The sequence below is a fragment of the Atheta coriaria genome, unplaced genomic scaffold (assembly GCF_025399875.1).
Source record: "Atheta coriaria isolate IRGN ID8LTWV9N9 unplaced genomic scaffold, Caltech_Dcor_3.1 hic_scaffold_3_pilon, whole genome shotgun sequence".
NCBI classification, from domain to species: domain Eukaryota; kingdom Metazoa; phylum Arthropoda; class Insecta; order Coleoptera; family Staphylinidae; genus Dalotia; species Dalotia coriaria.
The window spans coordinates 9,472,590-9,490,217 of NW_027045445.1; the positions used below are offsets into that span (position 1 = coordinate 9,472,590).

A 17,628-nucleotide genomic window follows, 5' to 3' on the forward strand; every position below is an offset into this window, starting at 1 on the left:
TCTTTGTTAGTTTTGTCCTGGGGAATTTCCTGCAACAATACTAATATTTAGAGGTTAAGTTATTTAATTTGAAGTTAAAATAAAGTTTGGTTATGTTAAACTTTAAATAAAACTAATTTGACACCGGATTATTTCTGTGTGTTTCTAAACCCAAATCGCATTACGATGATTCAATAAACGCAAATAAAACTTTCGATAAAATTCCACTTTAGAGATTACCGCCTGGCCCAATTTGAAAATCACGCATTCCGCGAATATTAAAGGTTAAAGTTTTACTTGTTTGCGACAGACTGAAAGCTTATAATGCGGAAAGTGTAATTAAAAGTTCCCAGCGGCGTTCAAAATTAAATGAAATTAAATTTTGTCGTATTTTTTGGAAAACAGAAAAGGGTACGATAGCCAATTGATACCTGTTGATAAAGTTAAGTACCTCGAGTGTCAATTGATGGCATGCGTAGTTTAATCCTTCTTGCAGTGATAGCAGGAGCAGCTGGTGGCGCTCTTGAACGTCAGAGTTCGGACGCCATCCACGCAGAGCACGCGTGCCTCCACCGGCTCCGTATCCATAATGTTGCAGCATTGTCCCACGGAAGTCACCGGCTGCGTGGGGCTTGCCTTCGGCCCTGATGGCACCGCCCAGCTTTCGCAATAACCGCGGCATGCGTTCGTCGTCATGTGGAACTCGACACAATCCGGGATGCTAATTTTTCTTGTGTGGCCTAGAGAAATAGTAAATAAATGTTTCCTAAGTGTATTATGTGTTGAATTTGTTAATAAAATTCGGAATTTTAATTGAAAAACAAGAAAAACATCGAATATCACATTTTAGCGCCATCTGTGTTCAAAATATTTAACTATATTTATGATTAAATGTCAATATTAACTTTAAACCTTAATTTTAGACTTAAAAGTTAAAATTCTGCATAAAAGTTGCCTATATACTTCTCCACAGTCAATAATATCTCTACACCAAATATTATTAAAATATTTTCAGTGGTTTTTGAGTAAAAGCGTCACAAACAAACACATAAACTAAAATTTGCGTTAAAAACCTAAATTATATTAAAATTATGACTAATTTCAATATTATTAACTAAATAACGCTTTTTCCTGCCTAAAAAGTTTTAAAACTAAGTTATCCAATCAAACAGTATCTATCAATGTGTTTTGACACAATGACATCCACGGATATTGATTCTGCATGCTACTAACATGTCGAATGTTAGAATGAGTGAAAAGTAATTTCCTCAAAGTCCGTCTAACAGATAATCGTCACCAACTATGCGCGGATAAATCCGGAATGTGCGAATCCATGCAAATGTCCCGCTCGTAACTTATTCGCTCGTTAAATTATTATCGCAATGTAGTTAAATGTAATAAAATTTGACACATTAACCACACATTGATTGACGCACATTAATGGAGTTTGGAATTTCGCACACGTGATACTAACCAAACATAATAATTAAGTGAATGCTGATTAATTTGATCACTCACCGACTTTATGACATCCTGGCTTCTGCCATGTGTCGCGGGCGTTTACGGACGTAGACAGAAAGGCGTTGGAGAGCGAGATGGCTGCGATGAGAAACCACCAAGTCAGCATTCTGAAAATATTAAATTTATTGAGAGTTATTGAGATTTTTATCAAGTTTTTCTGAGTGTTTGTGGGTTTTTAGAAGTTTTCGCACCTGAGAATATCAGAACGCGCCGTTTTGCGCTCGCCGATCACCTGCCGTCGTCCTTCGCTGCGATTGCACTATGTGCGTGCGTGCGGCGCTCGCTGCTCTTTGAATCTCCGCGGGGCGTCTTCGGCGACCGCCGCCGGCGTTCGCCAATGGCGCGCGAACCACCCCCGCAGCGTGAGCGTCATTCGCCGCCCGCCGAAAAATCTGCGCACCACGACTGCCATCGTAATCGCATTGCGAATCTATCACCGACGTCAGCGGGCCGTGACACGCGCGGTTGGTATTCGCATCGGAAGAATTACATATCGCTTACTTTGTTTCAGCGGCGGGCTGTTTATGCATTTACACGCTTCAAGAGACTCTCAGCTTCATAATCTCTTAAGTCTGTTTGGCGTCAGACGCGTTATGCATTTCCAGTGAATTTTCAATGCGCGGAAGTGATGCCGTTTTACATTTTGCTATTTTGTGGCGCGTGTTTTGTAGCGGCTTCAATGCGCGCTTTTTGCGGTCATTAATAGATTATGCACTCGAATATTAATAGAGCACGCCTACACTGTATTAAATGTAAGTTCAGGGAATTTACGCTTTTATGAAAATACCTGCGTGATGTAAACACAACTTACCTAATTAAATTATTATTAAATTTAATTCGCAAACATGTTTCAGTACTAATTTATCAAAAACTATTTTAAGTATTCAATTCTAGTCTTTGATACTTGTTTAAGTTATTAGTGTGGCGGTTATAAAGAAATTTAATCATTTAATTATGTTTTATCATTGATAATTTGCAAATTCAGCGAATCTTTAAGAAAAAAATAAAGAAACCAAAGTAAAATGATAAAAATCACTTAAGAACTATTGAATAATAAATAAAAAATACTTTATTTATAAAATATGCTACTAATAATAGTTATTTATTGCAAATTTAACAAAAAGTAAAATTTAATTTTATAAATTTGTTAGTTTAAGATATGCAACCCAACATACAATCCACGGAGCAACTGGTGGCATAATAAGACTGAAATAATTAACACAGCCACCACAGGTACACAATGTACTTGTTTCACCGATAATTTCTACGAAATAAATGTTGACTTGATGCAGGTAGGTTTATCAAACCGATAATTGCATACTGTATTCATATAGGACACAATTTATTTCAGGTGACAGTTTCCACACTGTGACAAAATCAAAGTCAACCTGTAGCTTTCCCACAAGCACTTCAAATTATCAACTTCACTAAAACATCATTTTTTATTTGTCAACTAAATTAACACACAAACAAAATGATGGATGAACTAGAAGATGACATTCCGGATGAATTCAAAGGCACGCTGCAAATCACACGTGATGTGTCCAAGAGTGAGGATTTAGGGAAAACATCTCCAAGTAATGGCAGTGAGACTTCTTCAGTTGATGATAAAATTCTAGGCAGCAATGTGAATGATGATTCAACAGTGGAATCACCACCAAAAACCTTACTTACTAATATTACTGAAAAGAGTAATACATCAACAAGCACTGCAGAAGTTGTATCAGTTTATTATTTTGTATTTTTTAGTCACTCCTTTGGTTAGGAGAATATCAACAGGTACCAAAAACTCTCTCAATGGCATCAAAACTGTGAACCATTCAGCAATTGCCCTGCAAGCTGAGACTGCAACAAATTATTTTACTTATCGTGATGGGATTATTGACAAGGCTGTTGGAGATTGCATCTCAGACATCATCTCAGAAGTGGATGGTGCTTTAGTTGGCAAATATTTATTAACAGAGTAAAGAAAAATTACAAAAAATTATTTATGACTTATAATTTATGTATTTATTAACTTATAGGATTAACCTATGGGATTCAGACAAGGAAAGATTGATTCTACTGATGACAAACTGTGTAATCAGTGTGAAGTATGATTTTATTGCGTTGAAAATACTTGAATATCGTCGAATTTTCCTTAAAAACTTGGATAATGTTGTGATTGGAGATTTGGTTTATCCACCTGGCTCATTAGTGCCGTAAGTATTAAGATTTATTTGATTTTTGAGGGAAAAAATGTAAAATTTGAATGATTTTGTGATTTGTGCACGCAAAAAGTCGCTTAAGTGGCTTTGCTGATGGATTGACCAACATGGTTCATAGTTGTTGGACGCAAACGCATATTAATCCTTATGAAGCTTTCAAGCCAAGGTTTGACACTACCAAAACATAAAACAATTTTGTTTTTTTTATATTTAAGTTTTTACATTTGATTTTCGTGTTTTTTTTTTCTGTTTCTTTTCCTTTTGATATCACGAATAATATTTTATTTAAAATTTAGGGATCGGAATGCAAGAGGTGTACGCCTAATGTGGAACCGCGGTGAACCATTGAAATTCGCTGTAAAATGGAACCCGTTCAACGACGACGCGCCGATTTTCACTCTCACTTCTCATCCTTTGTACTATCACACCGAATGCAACGATGACGACCGCCTGATGTTCAGTTTCGACGAATTCCTGGATAAATTACGTTTGATCATAGGACGAGAGAACTACGACAATGTTACCATTCATCATAAATCAATCGTGTTGCAGAATTACGTCGGGTTAAGTTCGCTCATACATAATCGCAACACGCTTGGTTTCTTTAAAGTTAGGGGTAAATTTAGTTTCTGAATATTCTTGCCTGGAGCGCATTTAATTTATATATCTATCTGGCAACTTATCTAAGTCTTGTTGTGATTTTAAGTATTTAATATTCATAGTCGATTTTGTTGTGACTATAACTATACATTTCTTTAGGGATAGAGTATATGAAATATAAATCTTGCAACTATTAAAGTATTGGATATAATATACTAAATATCTGGTGTAGAATAGACCTCCAAACCTGTTATTTCGTGAAGACAAAAGGAATCATCAATAATAAAAGCACGTTTGCTTCTTTTCTTTATTTTGTTCCGCCAACTTCACAGATATGCACAACTTGCCCTCTTTCGCGCAATTATGCACGTAGCCACTTAACCCCACCACTTTTTGCGGGTTGTCCACTCAAAGGGCAACCCTTGGCAATCACAGTCCTCAAACGTGCCAAAGTCGTTCAATAGTCCATTCGCACATATCTAAGTCCTCTTCTCTTTCCTCTGTTTACATTGATCAGAAAGTTAAAGAAGTTAGCTGTGATAATAACTCCCAAAAATTGTTTTTAATTCAAATTGCTTTCGTGTCTACCTTAGAAATTAGTTCATGTAGATGTCGCTACAATAGAGCAATGTGTATTTGAGTTGTCAGCGGCACGTTGTGCAGCTGATGTAATTCTACCGATTTATTTCAGTAATTACGCGATAAGTTGAAATAACTCGGAGTATTTGAATCGTTCAGGTGAAATATTTCATCATTCACGATGGAAAACCAAAGAGTGCAGGACATTCCTCGCGTGCCTGAGTCAATCGACTTTCCTCAAGAGGAAGAGAAGATCCTAACCTTATGGAAGGAATTAGACGTGTTTAGAACTTGCTTAAAACAGTCGAAAAATAAACCCAGGTACGTTAAAATATAATCTATCTATAAAAGTAAGCATATTTAATTAGATTTAACACTAAAATATTTAAAATCAATATTCAGATATTCATTTTACGATGGTCCTCCATTCGCGACCGGCCTTCCGCATTATGGTCACATCCTAGCAGGAACAATCAAAGACGTTGTAACTCGTTATGCACATCAACAAGGATTCCACGTAGAACGTCGTTTTGGTTGGGATACTCATGGTCTACCAGTTGAATTTGAAATTGACAATGCCCTGGGAATCAAAGGCCCTGAAGATGTTGCCAAGATGGGCATTGGCAATTACAATGCAGAATGCAGAAAGATTGTCACAAGATATGTCAATGAATGGGAGAGCATCATGACCAGAATTGGCAGATGGATTGATTTCAAAAATGACTACAAAACCCTATACCCATGGTTCATGGAGACCATCTGGTGGGTATTCACTCAGATGTACAACAAAGGACTTGTCTATCAAGGCAATAAAGTGATGCCTTACTCCACTGCTTGCAATACACCACTGTCAAACTTTGAATCTGGCCAAAATTACAAAGATGTAATTGATCCAGCTGTAACAGTCAAGTTACCCATCATTGGAGATAAAGATAAAGCTTCTCTGCTTGTTTGGACTACAACACCATGGACACTACCATCAAATTTAGCAGCATGTGTACATCCAGCACATAAATATGTCAGGGTAAAGCAGACATCCACAGGAGAATTTTACATCGTTATGGAAGCACGTCTTGAAGCTGTGTTCCAAGAAGGCGATTATGAAGTAAAAGAAACCTTCCCAGGTGCTAAACTGAAAGGTTTGGAGTACGTGCCGATTTTTAATTACTTTGCTGATCAAATGAAGAAACAAGGTGCGTATAAAGTCTTATTGGATGATTATGTCACCCAGGAGAGTGGTACTGGTGTGGTACATCAAGCACCATATTTCGGTGAAGACGATTACCGCGTTTGTCTTGCAAATGGTGTTATCACTCGTGATCAGGACCCGATCTGCCCTGTTGATGCGAGTGGGAGATTCACATCTGCCGTTACTGATTACCAAGGGCAGTATATCAAGGATGCTGATAAGCACATCATCGCGTATTTAAAAGCAAATGGAAGATTGTTTCATCACAGTCAAGTGAAACATAGTTATCCCTTCTGTTGGCGTTCAGATACTCCATTGATCTACAGAGCAGTGCCTTCCTGGTTTGTACGCGTTGAACACATGTCTGAGGAACTTCTAAAGTCAAACTCATCAACATATTGGGTACCTGACTTTGTAAAAGATAAACGTTTCGGTAACTGGTTGAAAGAGGCGCGTGATTGGGCTGTTTCACGTAATCGTTACTGGGGTACACCTATTCCTATCTGGATGTCTCCTTCCGGGGATGAAATGCGTTGTATTGGAAGCATTGCTGAGCTGGAAGAGCTCACCGGATTGAAAATCACGGATATTCATCGCGAGAGCGTTGATCACATAGAAATTCCATCTCGTATCCCGGGTAATCCTCCATTAAGACGTGTCCCTGAGGTGTTTGACTGTTGGTTTGAGTCTGGTTCGATGCCATATGCACAAATGCATTACCCATTCGAGAATGTGAAGGAGTTTGAGGAGGCTTTCCCAGCGAATTTCATTGCTGAAGGTATTGATCAGACCAGAGGATGGTTCTATACTTTGTTAGTGGTTTCCCAATGCTTGTTTGGTAAGGCACCGTTTAAGAATTTGATTGTAAATGGCTTGGTTTTGGCTAGTGATGGACAAAAGATGTCCAAACGTAAGAAAAACTATCCGGATCCGCTGGAAGTTGTTAGGAAATACGGTGCTGATGCGCTCAGATTGTATTTGATAAATTCACCGGTTGTACGCGCGGAAAATCTAAGATTTAAAGAGGAAGGTGTTCGTGATATCGTGAAAGATGTCTTCCTTCCTTGGTACAATGCATTCAGATTCCTTTTGCAGAATGTAGAGTCTTATGTGGTGGATAATAAGGTTCCATTCAAGTATTCGGAAGTTGACATGAAGAGTACTAATATAATGGATAGATGGATCTTGTCATTCACGCAATCATTGCTTGATTATGTCAGGAAGGAAATGGCGCTGTATCATTTATACACTGTTGTGCCCCGACTTACGAAATACATCGATTATTTGACTAATTGGTACGTACGCATGAATCGCAAGCGTCTAAAGGGTGAAGGTGGCCTTGAAGACTGTCGCCAGGCTTTGTTCACTCTCTTCAATGTATTGTTGAATATTGTTAAGATGATGGCGCCGTTTGCGCCTTTCTTGGCTGACAATATGTTCCAATACTTGAAGAAATTGACCGATGAGGAAGCCGACAGTGTTCATTACCTTATGCTACCAACTCCCAATGAAACATTGATCAATCTTGATATTGAACGAGCTGTAAGTAGGATGCAGAGCGTCATTGAATTGGGCAGAGTAATCCGCGATAGGAAAACTATCCCTATTAAGTACCCGCTACCGGATGTGGTTGTTATTCATCAAGATTCTAAGTATATCGATGATGTTGTATCTTTGGAGCCTTATATACTTGGTGAGTTGAATGTTAGGTCAATGACAACCACAACAGACAAGAGTAAGTACGGTGTTACTTTAAGAGCTGAACCAGATCATAAAACGCTTGGATTGAGGCTAAAGAATGACTTTAAAGCAGTTACCGCTGCTATTAAAGCTTTGGGTGATGGTGAGATTAATCAGATGGTGCAGGATGGTCACAAAATGATCTGTGGACATAAGATTGGCATCGAGGAAGTCCGATTGATCTTTAAATCTGACGATGTGACTTCATCGAAGTATGAGGTGCATAGTGACAATGATGTTTTGGTGTTGCTGAACGTGACACCGGATCAGTCTATGCAGGATGAGGGTACTGCCAGGGAGATAATTAATCGTGTGCAGAAACTTAGGAAGAAGGCGCAACTTGTACCCACTGATGAAATTACGGTGTTTTATAGCACGAATGGTGACTTGGCACGGGTTGCTAAGGAGTTTTCAACGTATATTGAAGAAGCTATCAGAGCGCCTTTCAAATTACAAAAGGATAGAACATCTCAAGACTCGTTAATCATGGAGGAAACGCAGAAATTGAAGGACAGCACCTTGACGGTGCAACTAACAAAGATTTCTAATTGTGTTGTGCCTAGCTGTCCATGGGTTAATGTTGAGTTGGTTGGAATTGAGCCGAGATTTGGTAGGAGAGGTACCAAAGGGCTGGTTTTGTTGCAAAATTCGAGAAAACAGAAGTTGAGTTTTGATGATTTTGCACATGAAGTTGGATGCTTGTTTGGTATACCTTGCAATTTTAATTTATTTGACAACAAAGGTAAAGTCGTCACTAAGGATGCGTTTGCTAATGCAAGTGGAAGCACTATTTATGTAACGAGAAATGAGAGTTTAGAGACCAGATCTACTAGCTCAGAGCCTTTCTGTAAAGTTAAAAATGTAAATGGTAGAGTTTTGGTTTTGGAGAACCCGGCGGGATGCCCAACGAATGTTAAAGCGTGAAATTGTCATTTTGTTTCAGTTATTTAGGATAAGTTGTTTTCTTGATGAGTATTATGATGAATACATTTTCAATTGAAGTAAATATATTTATTACTTTCTTTGGCGAATATGTAATCCATTTTTATATTTGAAATATTTATTTATTTATAATTTTTCGTGAATATTGGATTTACAATTTATATTTGGAGTTGACATGTTTCGCCCAGAGGGCATCTTCATAAACTCTTCATAAACTCTTCATAAATGTTTATGAAGATGCCCTCTGGGCGAAACATGTCAACTCCAAATATAAATTGTAAATCAATATTCACGAAAAATTATAAATAAATAAATATTTCAAATATGAAGTAAATATATAATTAAAACTTATTCGTAAGCTACATTATGAAGATGTGAAACTTAAAACAATTCACGAGATACAGAGCGTTTTCCACTTAATAATTGCAAATTTTTCGAAAAATTCTGATATTAATGGACATTTTAAGTCATTCTTTGGGTGTTTAGGACATTAAAATATATACATAGTATAAAGAGTCTGTTAAACTACAGTATAACTGGGAGAAACTCAAAAGAAGTACATTAGTTCAAGGGATACGGGGCGTTCTCTACAAAATGTTTTCAATTGCTAAAGATTCGTTTGCTTTGTTGCGGCCAATCGACGCGCAGCGTATTCACCAACCTGTCCTGTATGTCAGTTGTCTCACGTTGTTTTTAAACATAACCCTACAAATCAAGCATGCCTGTCATGCATGTTTCTTAAAGTTTGTAAGTTGTGAATTTCTCATGAGTTAAGTTCTGTGTTGTTTAAATAAAGTGATAATGGTTAAAGTTAAGAATAAGAAGCGCAGTGGCGCAGACAAAATCTCCTCCAAGAAAGAAACCGCTCGCAAAAAGTATTAAATCCGTTTGAGGTTCACATTAATAATGAGAAAATCAAAGTGCTTGGAAGAAAACTTAAAAATGATCGCGGTTTACCAGGAGTTGCTCGTGCTAAAGCTCTGGCAAAACGCAAACATACATTGCTACCAGAGTACAAAATGCTAAATAAAAGCAATACATTTCATGACAAGAGAATAGGTGAAAGAGATTCAGGTTTATCTGCTGAAGATAAAAGCATGGCAAGGTATACAGCTATGAGAGTTAAGCAGCACAATAAAAGAACATCTTTAATCTTGCTGATGATGAGGTGCTCACACACAAAGGGCAAACACTGAGTGAAATTGAAAAGTTTGATGATCCAAAGTCTGAGGATGAGGATGAGGAAGACAGTGGAAAGTTAGACTCCAAGTTTGTGAGAGATGTGCATTTTGGTGGTGGCATGTTGAAGAAAGCTGATGGTGCCAAGTCTCATAAGGATTTAATTGAACAGTTGATTATTGAGAGTAAGAAGAGGAAAGCAGAAATGCAGAAGCAAAAGAAGCAACAGTTGAGTTGACTGAAAAGTTGGACTCAGAGTGGAAGGATTTGCTTCCATTGGTTAACAAGAATAAGAAGTCAAGTGAAGTTGACAGCAAGGCAGAAGTGGATGATTATGACAAAGTGATGAGAGAGCTGAAGTTTGAAGCAAGAGGTACTCCATCAGACAAGTTGAAAACTGAGGATGAAATAGCCAGAGAAGATAAAGAAAAATTAGAGAAGTATGTTTATAATTAAAAGAGTTTTTAAAACAAATTTTAAATAATATTTTTTATAGATTAGAGCGTGAAAGGTTGGAAAGAATGCATGGAGTTTTCGACAAACCGAAAACTTCCAAACATAGAAGCGCGGACGATTTAGACGATAATTTTGCGTATGATGACGAAGAAATTGAAGAGGTTACACTGTCTTATAATCAGGAAGGCAAATCGAATGTTTTGTTAAATATTAAAATCAACAATAAAGACGAAGATGCTATTGATGGTGAAAGTAATGCTTTTGATCCTGATAATGACAATGCAGATGATGATAATGAAGATGATGATGAAGAAGACGAATCAGAAGCTGAAACTGATGATGATTTATCTGATTTAAAAGCATCAGACTCTGAAAGTGAGGATGAGTTGGAACAATTAAAAGAAAAGCAAGTAAAAGTGGTGGAGGAGGAAGAAGAAGTAAAAGAAGATGATGAATTGGAGCAATCACAAGAGGAAGAAAAAGAGAAGAAGATGATGAACAGGAACCGACAGAAAACGATTGCGATTTTGAATTGCAGGAAACTGAAGAGAAAGAAGAAGAAAGTGATGGTGAACAAGAGCAGGCAGAAGAGGGGACTTGAAGATAATGCATTAGAGCAAGAGGATGATCTTGAGAAGTCTGAAGAAGACCAAGAAGATGACAATGAACCAAAACCAACATCAATACAATTAACTAAAAAGGTAAAACCTAACAATTCAGATGAAACTTCAACGATTCCTTCTACTAAAATAAAAAGTGGAATATTAAAAAACACAAATAAAGAACCAATTGAAGATAAACCAATACCTCCGAAAACTACCGAAGAAATAAAAGAAGATCTCATTAGAAGAAAAGAAATAATGGAAATAGCTCGCAATGAATTACCCTACACTTTTAAATTACCAGAAAATTACGATAAACTCTACGGTAAACTACACGGTAAATCTCCGGAACATCATGCCGTTATCATTGAAAGAATGATCAAATGCAATCATCCCAGTCTTAAAGAAGGCAACAAAGATGCCCTTGGAATGTTATTCGTTTATTTATTGCAGTATTTTAACGATTTATGCACTGAAATTGAGAGTGAAGTCGAGTTGAAAAATATGTTCCAAATATTCTTCAATTTGACGCCATTTTTATATGATTTAGCAGATTTAAATCTTGAAAATGCCGCGACAAGTCTAGTTGAAGTCATTAAAGAGAAACAGGGTGAGTTTAGGGGAAAGAAGAGTTATCCAGGCGTTGAGGTGTTGGTGTACTTGAAATTGGTGGGTTGTATTTTTCTACGTCTGATTTTCAACATCATGTTGTCACACCGTGTGTGATGTTTATGGAACAAATGTTGTTCAGGTCACGTGTTAAGACCAAGCGTGATATTGCGTATGGATTGTTCCTTCTTTGCATACATTTAGAGGTGAGTTTTTGTACATTTTGCAATAACTACAAAGAAAATTGGTTTTGATTTGATGTTTTTTGTTGTTTTAGTATACTAAATTATCTAAACGTTTTCTACCAGTAACAATTTGTTTTCTGAATGGGATTATCCACATGGCGATACCAAAAAGCACTGTAAAAATCCTAAAAGTTTTACCACCGTTCAAATCGCAATCATCGCTTTTAGTTATGACTGATCATTCAACTTTAAATGTTCAATCACCGAAAATGAACGTGATTGATTTGTTAAAAACTGATGAAAACTCTGAAATCACCGAAGATTTCAAACACAACACACTGCACGTGGCAGTTTCCCTCTTAAAAGACTTCTATACACAATTACTAGACCTACCATCTTGTTATGAAATATTTGAACAGAGCTACAAATATTTACAACAAATTCCATTAACATACTATAATGATATTTTATCTAATGAAATACGAAATTTTATTACCACTATTGAAGAGTACAAAGGCAACAGAAAGTTGGAGTTTTTGCAGTTGGATAAAGTGAAACCAAAGGCTTTGCGTCTCTATGATCCTAGTATTGAGAAGGTTTATGATGCCAAGAAGCATAAAGTACAAAGTAAAGAAAAGGCAGAACGCGATAAACTCATATACAAACTGAAAAAGGAGAAGAAAGGCGCAATGCGTGAAATACGCAGAGATAAAGCTTATTTGGGGCGTGTTAAGTTGGATAGAAAGTTACAAAGGTACGATTTGATAATAATAACAATAGTGGATGAATGTATTTCAATTATTTCTTGTTTATTTATAGCGATGCTGAACGAAGGGACAAAGTTAAACGCATCTTCTCCGAAGCGGCTATGCAACAGTCCGAGCTTAATGCCATGGACAGAGGCAATAAACGCAAGAAGAAATAAGGTAATATTTGTTTATTATTTAATAAATATTTTGTAAATTAAATTAAATTCCTATGTAACCATATATTAACTGATTGTTCAATCAGTCCGATGACAATACAGATGTTGATGGTGCATACATAACATAACCCCAAAATGATACTACCTGTTTAAAGAACTTTTATTTTATAAATAATTTAATAACAATAACATGGATATAATAGCTCAATATGTTTTGCAATACAAGTAAATTAGTCTTGTGGTTACTACGAATATAATTTCGAGTGATTGATAATATTACCTAACGTCATATACCGCCCTGCGCCGACTAACCTCAATTCGTATCTCTTCATGCTGCTGGTAATGACGTCCATTAGGTAAAATCATTTTTATAATGTATTTAAAAGTTAGAAACATTTAAAAATGCTATGCATATCATTTTAAATCGTGTATTACGAGAATGTACTAATAATTTTTGATTACCACATAGTTTTGCCGCTTCCGTCACAAACTTACTAAAATAATAGATCACTAGCATTTAAATGTAATACTGCCACTTTAATAATTGGTTCTCAAACAATAGCGAAGACGAGTTTTTATCGTTACAATGACAGGCTACATTCGTACTGTTTAAGTGTGTCGATTATAATTTGACTAGGCTGGTTCTGAGATTCGGAAACAAAAATATTAAAATATTCAAGTAAAAAAGTTTGACTAGCCGTACTGCTGGATTAAGAAATACATACCCGATAAATGCACAAACACGCAGAGAGACATCCAAAAACGAAAGAGCGTTTACGTCTAACAGGAATTATAAAAATCTCAACGGTGCAATTTGTTTTTTCCTTTTTGATAAAACATTGTTAAAGCATTTGTATACTGCCACGCTAGAGCTCTCGCATCATCGTCAGGCACGCACGCGCAATTTGAAATGTGTAACAATCACACGATATACTCGCTGGAAAGCAACAGAAATTTATCTCACTGGGGTTCATCACTCGCGCGCGTAGAAATAATTGATGGCTCTGCAGAGGTCGTAATCCGCGGCGAGGACAACTTGCACCAAGATGTCGTGTGATGCAGTGTCGCCAAGGATGTCGCGCATCTGCAGGATGCATTGCTGCAAGCGCGCGGTGTCCTGACTAGGGAGATCTTCGACTGAACAGATACGGGAGTGTAGCTGTAAGCAGAAAATTCTAATCTTTAAGTTGAATTTCTATGTATTCACGGTAATATCTTAACATACCTTTTTGGAATTATCCGCGATCGCTTCGTCTGGAGTGTCCGTATATGTTTTTCGATTATTCGGAGGATGTGACCATACAGAGTCGAAGATTTCAGCTTGGAGAGCTATTGGTAACTCGTAGAATAGTTCGCTTTCGGTTAGTTCTTGATTTTGGGCGATGAATGCGATACAAGCATTCTGAAATCACAAAAAAATGGTTGTTTGTAAAGTAGGTTTACGATCGAGATGTTTACGTGATAACGTCTTATTGGTGATGAAGTTTTGTTTGTTGCAATTGTTGTAACACTTCACTTGCACTTCACATTTTGTTTTACTGTTAAACATTCAACGAAAACTTAACCGCACGAGAAAATCTCCATTCGTTTGTATGCCGCTAGAGTGAGAGAGACGGAAGATCGGTCCACTCACTCGAACGCTATGCCTGCCTCCGCTCGTGTGGATTCCGCGTCACAAGTGTCACGGAATGACTGGCAGCGCTCGAGATGAGATGGGAGATCGGTCGTCTCTCTCTCGTTATAACGAGAGGGGGGTATACCTGCGATCGGCCTCGAGAGGCCTCGTGACACAGTTTCTGAACATGTCACCCGTAAAACGATTTTAAAGACGTTATCACGTCAAAATAATTATTTATACAAAAAAATTGAAGTTTAAAAGCACTCACGCGTAATATTCGTGCATTAAACTGATCAGCCATGCTTAAGTAATACAACGCTGACTCCATGTCGATGCTAGCTTGCAATATGCCTTCGCAAACTTGTTTTAACGAATCAACTTCGTAACGGTCGCTCAGTAATAACAAATCAGACCATTGTTCAGTTGACAAACCGAGCGACTCCTCTATTCGCCCTCCGTATAAGTATTCAAGGAATACTCTAAAGAGGAATGGTGAAGTATCATGAATGATAATCTTTCGATCGATGGATTCTCGCATTCCGGACTGTAATGCGCGCCGGAACCAGTCGCATCTCGCTGCGACGATAACACGATGCGCTTTGATGCAAGTCGATTCTTCGCTGCCGCCATCTTGCGTAGTTTCATCTTCTTGATTGTTGGGTGAAAGGACTTCGAAAACCATATCAGTGCCTGTGCCGGTTTTGAAGAGATCCAGAGATCTCTTCGCTAAATTGCTATGTTTCGCGGTCGGAGGCACATATAAGGTGTTTACCAAGTTAAACTATAAAATATTTGATGAGTTTAAAGATTTTCGAGAACATTTTAAAGCCTAACCTTGTATGATTGTTGCTGTTGTTGATGTTTAGGCGTTGAAATTCGTTTCCTTTCTTCTTTAGCTTCGTCGACGACTGTGGACGAACTTGGTACCTCTAATAAGTCGAGTTTTTGGAGTGCTTGCATGAAAGTATCACGTTGGACTAATTCGCACACGTGCATTAATAATGCTTGTAAGACTTTGCGATGTTTTACCAAAGTCTCCAGAATACCAGCCTAAATATTCAAATCAAATCTTTATTTGTTTTCGAAGCTAGTTTAATGTTTTACTTACCACTTTACTCGTACCAACTTTGAAACAAAATTTAAACTCGGACAGTTCTAGTTTATCGTCCAACGCTGAGGGTAATTCTTCCAGTTGAATCAGGAAGAACGTCAACTCCTCGATGAGTTGATCAAAGTTTCGTGTCACGGTGCGAATTTTCTGTGTTTCGGTCATTTCGTTAAATATTTCCCTATAAATAAAATTAGTTTAATTAATTTATACTCAAAATATCATCAATGTAATAATTACTTTTTGCTCATTAGTGCTTCAAGTGTTCCACTGACGATTTCTTGCAGAGTACGACATTTTAGAATCTCTCTACTATGCAACAGATTGCACAGTGTCCTGGACAAGAGTTCACTTGCGTCGCTATTCTGCTTGATTTGGTGCGGTGCCAGTAATTCAAGGACTTTCACCATCGCTTTGTTTGTATCGCGAACTAGAGCTGTTAGTGTATCAAAGATTGATTCGATCTACAAAAATTATATTTTAATTTGAAGTTGATATTATTTAATTTAAAATGTTTTTTACCTCTGGGACTAGAAACATGGCGATTTCTTGACGTTGCGCCGGTGTCATGCCGCTGAATGTGCGTTTAATCGCTTGGAAAAATTTGAGGACCTGTGTTACCAATATCGGCACCCGCGAATTCGCGTACAAAATGATTTCATTGCGTTCCTCGCGCGTTAGCTCGCTTTTTCGTTTGCAAAACAAGTCGCAGAGTAACAACATCTTGGCACAAACTAAAATTAAGTCATAAAATTGACTAAAAGAATAAATATTTAATATTAACACTTACCAACAGCTGTATCACGCAGAGCTTGTTTAATAATGTAACACAAATGACCAGGACTTTCTTCCGCCCATCCGTTAGGCCCTTTTCCGAGGTCTTCACTCGACGCCGAATTGAAATTCACAAAGTGCTCTATCACTCTATTAATAGACGCGTGCATCTCATTGACGAGCTCGATGACTTCTGCAATACAAATGGCTTATTTAAATAAATTATTGCGTGCAATAATAAACGTGCACGTACGTTTTTTAAGCGCATTGTTCTTAAGAAAATTTCGACATGAATCGCTAAGCTTATTAAGACACTCGTAGGTTGAGATAGCTTGGATGACTTGTTCGGCAGTAGTGTCGTCCATCGAGCTCGGCAGACACTCGGAGTACAAAAAATGTAATATCGTGCCGAGCACGTTCTCAGGTAGGCATTGCAGCGGCGATTGCGGCGCGCACCAATCGATACTATCGCCCAGCAATTGCAGTATAATCGAATGTGTCTCGAATTGTTTCTTATTCGCCGATGTAATAGTCACATCTTTAAAATATCCCTCCTCAAGCGCCGGCAACAATGAGAAAGGAATATCTGCGGCGTCGTTATGTTTTACTTCCGCAATTCGATTGCAGTGCATTTGACACCAGCCATTACAGAATAGCACTATCTGATCCATCTTGTCACTGAGTCCCCTATGCTGCATACACTAAAATATCATATTTTTAGCAACAAAATAAGCTAAAATGTTGAAATATTTACTGAGAATTCAATGACATGGCCTGCAAACGCTCCAAAACGCAGCCGTAAATAAATGCCAACACAAGTCCGAGTGGTGCATACTTCATAGGTATCACAAGCAAACAATGGTACATTGCTGAGTTCGGCACCAACCACCCAGTCAACATTTCCAAGCTCATCCAGTGTGAATCGAACACTGCAACATGATTCTGACAGTTAGAGATTGTAATTTATGTTTGTCAATACGACCCACCCTTCCAGGCCTTTGGTGTCACTCTCGTTTTCGTATTGGAACTTCGTGACCTAAAACGCAATGCAACGCTTGAGATAACATATTTGTTTATTTACATTTGGCTGCTTGCTGCTGATTAAATGATTGCAACATAAATTTACTACAAAACTATGATGGGTGATGGATGGATAATGATAAATTGGATTTATTTACCTCCCAGGTTCCTAGAAAAGTACGCACTGCCATTGTTTAACAATTTACAATTAATGAACAACACGCATTTTACACAATCAACCCCCCACGAATGTTTGTCAGCTGCGGACACTGCATGCAAACAGTGTACGTGAATATGTGTCACATGTAGATGGCACTCGCACCTGGTTTTCAATTGTTTTACTTGGTAAATATTGCGAATAGATGTCGCTAGGTGTATCAATTCATGGCGGAAAA

At 37.6% G+C, this 17,628-nt stretch overlaps 5 protein-coding genes across 8 annotated transcripts; 3 read left to right on the forward strand and 2 right to left on the reverse strand.

Annotated features, from left to right (window-relative positions):
• Nucleotides 1–1,808, reverse strand: LOC135804102 (thyrostimulin alpha-2 subunit-like). 2 transcript variants are annotated; one of them, XM_065317859.1, is made up of 4 exons: nt 1,692–1,808; nt 1,498–1,607; nt 431–719; nt 1–40 (listed from the first exon to the last, which is right to left on the reverse strand). In XM_065317859.1, the coding sequence occupies exons 2-3, from the start codon at nt 1,604–1,606 to the stop codon at nt 460–462; spliced, it is 369 nt and encodes a 122-aa protein (XP_065173931.1). In that variant the 5' UTR covers nt 1,607; nt 1,692–1,808; the 3' UTR covers nt 1–40; nt 431–459. The 2 variants fall into 2 exon arrangements, with proteins under 2 accessions (XP_065173931.1, XP_065173930.1); XM_065317858.1 differs by having other exon boundaries at nt 20–29.
• An 869-nt stretch (nt 1,809–2,677) lies between these two features.
• LOC135789537 (tumor protein p63-regulated gene 1-like protein) lies at nt 2,678–4,505 on the forward strand. Of its 2 annotated transcripts, XM_065299396.1 has the most exons (6): nt 2,678–2,792; nt 2,852–3,191; nt 3,250–3,463; nt 3,525–3,701; nt 3,781–3,873; nt 4,004–4,505. In XM_065299396.1, the coding sequence occupies exons 2-6, from the start codon at nt 2,975–2,977 to the stop codon at nt 4,338–4,340; spliced, it is 1,038 nt and encodes a 345-aa protein (XP_065155468.1). In that variant the 5' UTR covers nt 2,678–2,792; nt 2,852–2,974; the 3' UTR covers nt 4,341–4,505. The 2 variants fall into 2 exon arrangements, with proteins under 2 accessions (XP_065155468.1, XP_065155469.1); XM_065299397.1 differs by lacking the exon at nt 3,781–3,873.
• Nucleotides 4,506–4,942: 437 nt separating this feature from the next.
• On the forward strand, nt 4,943–8,821 carry LOC135804200 (isoleucine--tRNA ligase, cytoplasmic-like). Its single transcript, XM_065317989.1, has 2 exons — nt 4,943–5,207; nt 5,289–8,821. Exons 1-2 carry the CDS (start codon nt 5,068–5,070, stop codon nt 8,737–8,739), a joined length of 3,591 nt encoding a protein of 1,196 aa, XP_065174061.1. The 5' UTR covers nt 4,943–5,067; the 3' UTR covers nt 8,740–8,821.
• A 679-nt stretch (nt 8,822–9,500) lies between these two features.
• On the forward strand, nt 9,501–12,852 carry LOC135803976 (nucleolar protein 14 homolog). Its single transcript, XM_065317728.1, is given in 8 exon segments — nt 9,501–9,613; nt 9,616–9,897; nt 9,900–10,154; nt 10,157–10,376; nt 10,433–11,670; nt 11,673–11,809; nt 11,881–12,542; nt 12,608–12,852. Coding segments are annotated over 8 exon segments (2,955 nt in total). The 5' UTR covers nt 9,501–9,558; the 3' UTR covers nt 12,714–12,852.
• Nucleotides 12,853–12,855: 3 nt separating this feature from the next.
• LOC135803977 (uncharacterized) lies at nt 12,856–17,528 on the reverse strand. Of its 2 annotated transcripts, none has more exons than XM_065317729.1 (12): nt 17,392–17,528; nt 17,200–17,249; nt 16,968–17,142; nt 16,467–16,914; nt 16,230–16,406; nt 15,962–16,173; nt 15,680–15,903; nt 15,440–15,620; nt 15,166–15,381; nt 14,600–15,112; nt 13,939–14,115; nt 12,856–13,872 (listed from the first exon to the last, which is right to left on the reverse strand). In XM_065317729.1, the coding sequence occupies exons 1-12, from the start codon at nt 17,422–17,424 to the stop codon at nt 13,687–13,689; spliced, it is 2,592 nt and encodes an 863-aa protein (XP_065173801.1). In that variant the 5' UTR covers nt 17,425–17,528; the 3' UTR covers nt 12,856–13,686. The 2 variants fall into 2 exon arrangements, with proteins under 2 accessions (XP_065173801.1, XP_065173802.1); XM_065317730.1 differs by having other exon boundaries at nt 13,629–13,888.
• Nucleotides 17,529–17,628: the final 100 nt, after the last annotated feature.

What these genes read in the sequence shown, in the direction of transcription:
- LOC135804102 (XM_065317859.1), bottom strand. Translation starts at nt 1,606, where the DNA reads ATGCTGACTTGGTGGTTTCTCATCGCAGCCATCTCGCTCTCCAACGCC. An exon ending in GCCAGGATGTCATAAAGTCG is followed by an intron (nt 720 to 1,497) that starts GTGAGTGATCAA and finishes CTATTTCTCTAG; the next exon opens with GCCACACAAGAAAAATTAGC.
- LOC135789537 (XM_065299396.1), top strand. Translation starts at nt 2,975, where the DNA reads ATGATGGATGAACTAGAAGATGACATTCCGGATGAATTCAAAGGCACG. An exon ending in TACTAATATTACTGAAAAGA is followed by an intron (nt 3,192 to 3,249) that starts GTAATACATCAA and finishes TGTATTTTTTAG; the next exon opens with TCACTCCTTTGGTTAGGAGA. An exon ending in TATGAAGCTTTCAAGCCAAG is followed by an intron (nt 3,874 to 4,003) that starts GTTTGACACTAC and finishes TTTAAAATTTAG; the next exon opens with GGATCGGAATGCAAGAGGTG.
- LOC135803977 (XM_065317729.1), bottom strand. Translation starts at nt 17,424, where the DNA reads ATGGCAGTGCGTACTTTTCTAGGAACCTGGGAG. An exon ending in GACACCAAAGGCCTGGAAGG is followed by an intron (nt 17,143 to 17,199) that starts GTGGGTCGTATT and finishes ATCATGTTGCAG; the next exon opens with TGTTCGATTCACACTGGATG. An exon ending in AACAGCAACAATCATACAAG is followed by an intron (nt 15,113 to 15,165) that starts GTTAGGCTTTAA and finishes AATATTTTATAG; the next exon opens with TTTAACTTGGTAAACACCTT.
- LOC135804200 (XM_065317989.1), top strand. Translation starts at nt 5,068, where the DNA reads ATGGAAAACCAAAGAGTGCAGGACATTCCTCGCGTGCCTGAGTCAATC. An exon ending in CAGTCGAAAAATAAACCCAG is followed by an intron (nt 5,208 to 5,288) that starts GTACGTTAAAAT and finishes ATCAATATTCAG; the next exon opens with ATATTCATTTTACGATGGTC.